Below are 8,883 nucleotides of genomic sequence, written 5' to 3'. Positions count from 1 at the left end.
GAGGTAGTAGGACATCCTTATCTCCAGAGATAGGGATGCAGGACTGAATATACAAACCTTGTTACTGTTTTAATTTACTACCCCAAGCCCAAACTCTCTTTAGATTCTTCACCAATTAAATTTCTTCATCTTCTTAATTCCTCACAAATTTATTGTTTCTTTATCTAAAAAGTATTAAAGCTGCCTGCTTTAGCCAATCCTTAGGTCTCATTTCTATGACACCTCTGTGTGCATGAATTAAATTAACTTTCTTTTTCTTCTGTTAATCTGTCTTGTGTCAACTTTATTATTAGTTCAGCCACAAGCGCTCAAGAGGGGTAAGGGAGATATTTCCCCCTCCCTGACACTGGTAATGTTTTGTTTACTGAGCTGGGTGAGAATTACATGGGGTTGTTAACTTTGTGATAACTCATTGACATGAACATTTACGATATGTGCACTTTTCTGCATTTATGTTATACTTTAATATAAAAATGTTTAATGGAGAGAGAGATTTGGCCAAAGGGAAGGTTACACTGCTGTCCAAATTCTTGAGTTGAGAACTGCCTGCCTCAGAATCATGAATACCTCAAAATATTCCCAAGACTCTCTGTGTATTTGGAAAGTCTGCAAACACTCTGAGCACTCTCTGAGCTACTCATAAAACTCATAGGTCTTGGAAGCTACCTACAGGACTCCTACCTCCATTAACATCCTCCCAAATTAGGCATGATAAAATAGATAATATTTGTCTGGAAAAACTGGGTTACGCAGCTTTAACAAAATCTAAAATCTTAGTGGCTTAACACAGTGAAAGTTTATTTGTTAAGCAAAATCTACTGAGGTTTGGGGTAACTGTTCAGAGTGTTGGCCCAGGAATTCAGGCTTCTTCAACCTTCTGGAAATTCTCTCAAGATGTGCTTTTACAATCATCATTGCGCTGGAGAAGTTTGCACCAGCAATCCAGTGATTCCATCTGGAAGTGATATCGGTCACTTCTGGGCACAATCCACTGGCCAGGACTATCCAAGTGTGACTGCCTACCCCTTCCTTCCACATCTGCAGAGAACTGAACTGTGGAGTCAGGAATTTGACCTTACTTCGCCCTCATTTGTGGAACTAAATTATAGCAGTACACAAAACATTACATTCTAAGTTATAAAAATTATGCAGAATGAGGTTTAAATAAGATTATACTTCACAACTCTGTATTTTATTTAAATATATGTCTCTTCAGGAAAACAGCTTCCTTGGACTCATGAAATATATTTTTCTGTTTAACCTTTTAACAGCTGGTCAATTTTTTCTGCAGTTGAACCAGCTATTAGCTTTTTGGAGAGTCAAAATTCTCTTAGTTTTCGTATCAAATTTGTATTGCCTTGTTCCATGGAAGAAATAGAAAAATCCTAGAAATAAAACAAAAGAGACTTATTATCTTATACAAATGATTTCTAGGTTTAACTTTAATTCTTCAAAAATCCAAGTCATTTGTGAGAATAAATATTTTTGGTATTTTCTGTTCCAAATAACAATACTGATGCTATTCTGTGGCAACAAAATAGAGGAAATATGTATATATTCACTTACCGTCTTTCTGGAAAACAGCATCAACTTTGTTGCCAATTCCAGGAAAATCTTCTTCTATCATTTTGGGATAACCTGCATCCATGGATTGTTTATATTCATCATACCTGGTCAAAAAATAATTAGAAGTGTCAGAACTATTTGTTAAATGTGTAGCCTTCACAAAACCATTGCAGGGAATTCACCAGCAAGAATGTAATAAGACCTTTTAATTCCATAGGTCATGTGTAAAAATAGGAGGTGGGACAAAGTGAGGCAGGATGTTGGGTGGACTAGAAGATTTATAAGTTCCCTCTGAACTCCAACATCTAATTCTACTTCTCCAGTAGGTGCTATTAATGTCAAATGCAGTGAAAGATAAGTTCCTGTTGGCTACAGCAGCTCTACGTAGATGAATGCCCTCCTTTTCACATCTTCTTTTTCAAATTCAGATCCATGTTCTCCCTGGATCTCTGGGACAGGAATTGAATAATGATTATTGGTCAACCAACTTGGAAGCTGGACAAGCTACAGCCATTCCCAGAAAAGGCAGCTAGCCAAGGCACTATGAGACTCATTTTTATATGATTCAATTTAGTAACTTCTCTCTGTGTAGAAAGAATATATACCCTACCATTTTCTGTACCCAGTCTTTACCTCCAGCACTTGTTAGCAACAAAGAAGTATGTTTTCCCAGTATCTTCCTCAGAAACAGCAGCGTCGATGTTCTTCACAGTCCTAGGGAAACCAAATGATCTGTAGATGTACTTGGGGTATCCGTATAACATATCTTGCCCCTTGACAACCCAGTACTTATCACCTGCCAATCAAGAAACAGGGATGAAAACAGTTGCCCAGGGCACCAGTAGACAGTAAGTGGATTTCCAGCTAAATGCTTAGTCTCATGTGCTAGAGGAGTATCCTGACTGCACATTAGAATCATCTAGGGAGATTTTTTTTTTTTAAATACCGATGCTGGTATCCTACCCCAGACCAATTAAATCAGTATATATATTTTTAAATTTCCTAGACGATTCTAACCAGTAGCAAGCTTTGAGAATGACTAGTTTGTGGAGTTGGGGGCTTCCTTCCAAAGCCAGATGTTCAAATGACTACAGAGTTCATCATGCCACCTCAGTGATAGAAACCTTACTTCTCCAGGTTGCCCATGGCTTGTGGAAGTTCACACCAAGGGTATCTTAAAGGCCAGAGTGTTGTAATGATTCACAATCTGTAATGACTTGCAACCCAGGGTAGAAATCATTGCACCTGACTACAGTTCCAAATACTTGAATTTAGGCTGTGTCCAGATTCTGCATATTTAGACTTAGTAAACTCCATGTCATATAAAACTGGTCTTACATCTTGTAGCCAGGCTTGTACTTTTTACTCAAGTATCCTTATTTATCCCTCAGGAAAAAACAGTTTGAAACTTTGTGTATCTAAAATCCCATTTAATTTCATTATATAAGGGCTAGAAAGCCCATTTCAAAGTTTTTTGCCCATCTGAACTGTATTGAGTTCTTTGCCTTGAGTGTGTGACTGGGTCAGGTGTCTTAATGTTTGTCTGCACTATGCCAAACATACGTTTGGAGAAATACTGGTGTTTGGCATAGTGTCTTCAAAGTCAGGAGCTGATCACTGGAGCATGTTTCATTCTGATAGAATCAAAGAAGTTTACCCCATTCTATTCATGGTAGTTCAGGACTTCTCACACTTTAATGTACATACGAATTCCTGGCAATCTTGTTAAAATTTGAGAAGGTCTGGAATAGGATCTGACAATATGGATGAACTTTGTCAGTATTATGGTAAGTGAGATTCTGAATTTCTAACAGTCCCCAGGACAGTGTCAGTGCTGCTGGTCTGAAGACCATACTCTGACATCAAGGATGCAGCACCCCCATCTGGCTGCCCTTTGGGGCCTCCTCTCTCAGGAGAGTTATTAGTATAAAATAGGCTCTAGGAAACCACCCAACTCAAATGTTTCCGTTCCATCTTCTCAGTTTTACTCCTGAGCACCCCAAGAATGTGGAGAGGGTTTAAAATACATAAACAGTTTGCACAGAAAACACTTCCATAAGTCAACATTCACAAACAGGCCATAAAATATGTATCTCCAGTCATATGCTATTCACTTAAATTTATTCAGACATGCACCATGCAATTCTTAACTAAAGTGATAGACTCCCATTGATTTGCTAGATTTTCCAAAGTCTATGGAAATAAAGTAGCTAGTAGTCTCATATATCAGCCCAAAAGCAGAAGAAACTTTAATGAATAAAAACTGAAAGATAATTAGAAACATTACCTTTGAAAAGCCGAACTTCATCTCTATCGGCAACCTCATAAGCAGCCTGAAGTCCATTTGGCAGATGGGGCCAGAAAACAGAAATGAAATTGAGCTCAGCTTCCAGGTAGAAGGGATTTGTGCGCATGTAAAACCTGATTTGAAAGAAGGAAAAACGTTTTTATCTAATCCATAGCAAGCTCTGGCTGTCATTCAGGTCCTTCTATTGCTGGCACTAGTAGTGTGCTCATAAATGTTTAACATCTGGCTCTCCATGATGGGGCTGGGGAGGAGTCTTGGTTAGTAGCATTTGCTTATTTTCATGGTGGAAATATTACAACCACTGCAAATCAAGAGATTTGCAGTGGTGCACCACTGTATAGTGTTTCCACTGTACAGATACACTAGGCATGAACTGCCTCAGGAACATAAATAAATAGTAAAATGCAGCAAAATAATTACAAAGGGATGAATTCTGATTACTTTTATTACCTTTGGTTTAAATACAATTGTAAGTTGTATAATTTAACTTTAAAGTTAATAATTTAACTTTTAACAATGGTGTTTAACAACCAGCTTGCAAAATTCTCAAAATGTAACAATCATCTTTGGCAAGCACACCAGGGCCTAGAACACAGCACTAACATCCTACATTTAGTGCACACTTTACCTACATCATGCCCTACCTCACAAATACCCTACAAGAGAACATTGCTTTCATCTCACAGATTAGCAATTGAGGTCAGGGAGGCGAAGGGAGGTGTCCAAGGCCATGCAACTGTTAAGAGGCAAAGGTTAACTTTAAACTCAGATCTAGCAGCACTCCCTTTGTCTTCTTTTGGTTGGTGGTTTACAAAGTTGACTGGGGTAAAGACAAAGCATAGACTGTCACATGGGCCGGCAGAAGAGTTTTCCCAATTCCAGGCCACAGGGAAGACTCTACCCTTGGAAGTCAAATCTGACTTCTCGATCCAGTCCTGCCTCTCTGCCTGGCTGTGAGACCCTGGGCAAGTCAATTATTATTACTGTTTCTAGACTTAACCTTCTGTGGCTTCATGACCTGGTGACATTTAAATGATCTCAGTGTCCTTTTAGTTTTTGCAAATCCTAGACTTTGTCCTGTTCTTTGGAGTCATCATTCAAATACTTGCTTTGATAAGAACATCCTGCTATATTGAGAGCTTTCCTTTAAAACCAAGTCTTTCCTAGCACTCCCCAGCATTGTCACACCCTGTATGGTTTATATCCATCCTTATCTTTTATACTCAGAAATAGGAAAGCACAGTATGGGAAGCAGTAGGAGCCAATACACTGCCTTCTGGGGTAGCTATGATCACAAAGTGGTAAAACAGTTCCAGTGACACTCCAAGAAGAGAGGTGAGGAGAAGCGAGTCTTTTAGAGCATCCCTACTTTCTATGTGTGGCAGACTGTATTATACAGAAAATGACTGTATTATTATTTTGCCTTGTCCTTTAGGAATCAGAACTGTATACAGAGCAGGCCTATTCCTTGTGTGTGAGGGGACCTTAGCCTTCCTGTGGCCACATGCTGCTAAGGGAGTTTTAGGACCCTCCTCTGACGAGGGAAGCACATTGTGACTGCCCATATCCCCTGACCCCCAACAGTCAGGGTCCCCATGAATTCTTGGTGATTCTCCCTGCAATGGCTCCTATCTTTCTTTGCCCCCTCCCAGGGAAAGGGGTGGGGAGAGAGTCCTATTATGACCACAGGCTTTGGAAGGGCCGTCTTTTCCAGGATGATACTTAAAAGGGGTCTACACAATCCTTCTCAGCATGATGGTGCTATGAAAAGGACTGATTTCTCCTAATAAAATACTGACATACTCATCATCCTAAAGAGTGACAAAAAATGAGAAGAGGCCTGGAGTAGAGGTCAGAAGACCAATTACCACTTTGTTGCCAAAGAACTCTGTGCCCTGAAGGATCTCTTTCCTTCTCTCTGCTTTACTTTACTGATCTGTAAAATGGAATTATATTTACTGATTTTCTACTTCAATGGTAATTTTTGTGAGAATCAAATGACAGAATACATGCTGGGGAAAAGGTTGTTATAAGTTCATTATGTTGTGCAAGAGCAAGCAATTGTTTACACTCAACTATAATTATAATAATATATGTAAACAAATGTAAGATAAACAATGTGTGAAGCACAGTAGTGGCCCATATGTACCCATAGCAGTGAGTCTTGTTATTACACATACATAACACAAAGAAGAACTGATGTCTTACCTGTCTTTAAAGAACATCACTTCTCCCCGGATTGTAGTTATAGCATCAAAAGTTAGCTTACTATCACACACTTGTGGGGTTTGCGGGCCAATTGGCTGAGTGGGATTTTGGGAAGGTCCTAAAGGAACAAGAGATCTGGAGTTAGTTCCACCTGGCTTTGGAAAACTACATAACCAATGAAAGCTTCTTAAAGGATAAAGCCAATGGCTATTCTAATAGACCCCTTGTCTATAATGTTTTTCTTTATACTCACCATAGATGGCCTGGATCCCACTGATGTCATCCTGAGATAGCTGAACATCACCACTGAAGATGTAGTTGGGGTACATCAAAGCCCCAATGTCAGTAGAATGGGAAAGTCCAAGGGAATGACCCAATTCATGAGCTGCTACACGATACAAATTATAATCTAAAATGGATAATAAACCCATTTGCAATTATTTGAAATGTTTTCAGTTTTGAGACATTTAATTAAGAAGTAATCTATAACTCTAAAGGATTAATGTTCTTATTTTCTCAATAGCTTTTTGAAATGTATAAAAAATTTTTCTGAAGGTAAGAAGAATGCATTTATTAATAGTGAAGAGACCAGTTAAGGCCTAAACTCTATGATTACAATTAAAAAGCAAATTCAGCCAACCAAGAGTCTAGCACAGATTAGTCAGTCTTGTCAGTGGTTAGATGGCACATATTATTTCATAGAGAAAAATAGTCTTCTTTTAACACAATTTTTTTTCCTATTTACAGATTGATACATGCTTAATGCTGGAAATTTTGGAAAATATATAGAGCCTCTCTTCCCTTGATTTCCACATATCTTACTAACATTATTACACTTTGGTGTGTTCTTCCAATAAAAAAGATTATATGTAGATGCCCACAAAGAAAACATTAAGATTTTCAACATTTACTTACTAGAAATTTCAGAGTAGCCTATTTGTAGCCAATAAGATGTTCTTACTAACAGGAATAATTCTTCTCTTACATTTTCTAAATGCACCATTAATTTTCTAAGTGGTAGCAGAAAAATTCATACTTCTATTAATACATTCTTTCGGTTAAGTCAACCAATATTACAATGAACCAAGAAGGTGGGTGGGGGGAGAAGGGTTGAGAGAGGCAAGATGAGCTGACTTACCTCTGAAATTGTTGGTCCAACTTTCATCATCATCAAAATGGACATCCCCTCCGATACGTGGGCCTGGTTGAAAAGCATGAGCAAGGTTTCCACCCGGTCCATCAAAGGGAGAATTGTCACGATGATCTGCAAGAAACAAAATTCAAAGAAAGTTCCTCTTGGTTCTTATTTAGGCTAACCCAGGAGAGTAAGCATTAGCTTTGCTAAGAGGCCAACAGATTTGCAGCAAATGCAATATAGTTTTCATTCTTAAGTCCATAAAATCAACACTCTTCTCAAACAAGGAGATCTAGTTGCAAAGCTGAAGAGATTCAAAGGCAGGGGGAAGTTAAGGTGAGAATACTTTCATGCTACAAGAAGAGCTTACCTCCCCTGACAAAGGATATCATTATGTCTGCTTGACCCTCAGAGACCTTGTTGAAGGTCAAGGGTGAAACACTGCTCCAGAGTTGAAAGGCTTTCTCAATGGCATGGTCCACATCTGCTCTTGACAGATCTGGTGTGTAGTTTTCAATCCTTCAAATGAAATAAAATACAGACACATCAGATTTCATTTCTGATGGTTCTAATGGGAAATAGCATTCCCACTCTGGTGCTCAGTCTAATTACCTGTAGGTCAGGTGTGTGTCCTCCCACCGCGGGTTCCCCTGAGTGAGAACAAACTGAACACTGTCAGGCACCCCACATCTAGGCTGCTTCATCACATTCAGGGTTTCAGCATCTGGTTTCCCCGTCACCTTCAGCCCAAAGAATTTTTGCATTTGCTTTAGTTTTTCAACTACTGGGTCACTGTTTCTCTGTCTTTCAACTTGCTTCCCATCACTCTTCAGGTTGTAGTAGTTTTCCAGGTATTTCTGATGAAAGATAAAATTATTGAAACACTGGATAGGAAATCTTTCTAATTTTTCTAAATATTGACAGTATAAAGTTATAGCTGAAACACAGAACTACTTTTAAAGATTGTGTCTAGATTGTATGGTCCTTATTATCCTTATTATTGGTGGAAACTGTAATTTTGGAGTAGAAATTTCCCTACCATTAGTTATTATGAAGTCAGAATTATAATTTGTTGAGACAAATTTGCATATTGTTCTTTTAGTTCCCTATCACTTCTAACTGGAAAAGGAGAGTCTATGCATGGATAGATACATTTTTGGGGATAGTGCCCTTTCTGACAAAAATTTCTGTTTGTAGGGAATCCATCCTTAAATAAACTCTATTATACTGCTGTTACTCTGTTATACTGTGGAAAAAATGTAAATAAAGGCTTTTGCATCTTGGGCATGTGAAATTCAGCATTTACCTGCACTGTCTCCACATCTTGCTCTTGTGTTTCTGAAGTCTTTGCTGGGAAGCTGTGAGACCCCACGCCCCAGAGAAGCAGGAGCAGCAGCAGAGGCAGTCTGGGCATGCTGGCCTCTGTCTTCCTTCTCAGCTTAAGGAAACTGATGGCTCCCACCTCTCTGCTGCTCCAATGACTCAACTAGGAAGCTCCCTCTCTATATATAGGGTTCTGGCACTTCCAGAAAGCCAGAGGCTGTCTGACTCACATTTCATAACATCCTCTTGATTAGCAGTGAATAACCTGAACAATCATCACAAGTGGTGACTCCAAGCAGATTATTTGGGATTGTTTGGTGTTGCAAGCTTATGATTAACATTA

General features: G+C 38.8%; 1 protein-coding gene across 1 annotated transcript; it reads right to left on the bottom strand.

Annotated features, from left to right (window-relative positions):
- Positions 1 to 825: 825 nt before the first annotated feature.
- MMP1 (matrix metallopeptidase 1) lies at positions 826 to 7,996 on the bottom strand. The gene is made up of 9 exons (XM_079709521.1): positions 7,830 to 7,996; positions 7,588 to 7,736; positions 7,221 to 7,346; positions 6,336 to 6,491; positions 6,083 to 6,200; positions 3,854 to 3,987; positions 2,200 to 2,362; positions 1,567 to 1,670; positions 826 to 1,385 (listed from the first exon to the last, which is right to left on the bottom strand). Exons 1-9 carry the CDS (start codon positions 7,979 to 7,981, stop codon positions 1,276 to 1,278), a joined length of 1,212 nt encoding a protein of 403 aa, XP_079565647.1. The 5' UTR covers positions 7,982 to 7,996; the 3' UTR covers positions 826 to 1,275.
- Positions 7,997 to 8,883: the final 887 nt, after the last annotated feature.

The sequence above is a fragment of the Hyperoodon ampullatus genome (assembly GCF_949752795.1).
Source record: "Hyperoodon ampullatus genome assembly, chromosome: 7".
Classification (NCBI taxonomy): Eukaryota; Metazoa; Chordata; class Mammalia; order Artiodactyla; family Ziphiidae; genus Hyperoodon; species Hyperoodon ampullatus.
The sequence above is the reverse complement of the archived record's forward strand: the minus strand, read 5'-3'. Positions and strand labels throughout refer to the sequence as shown.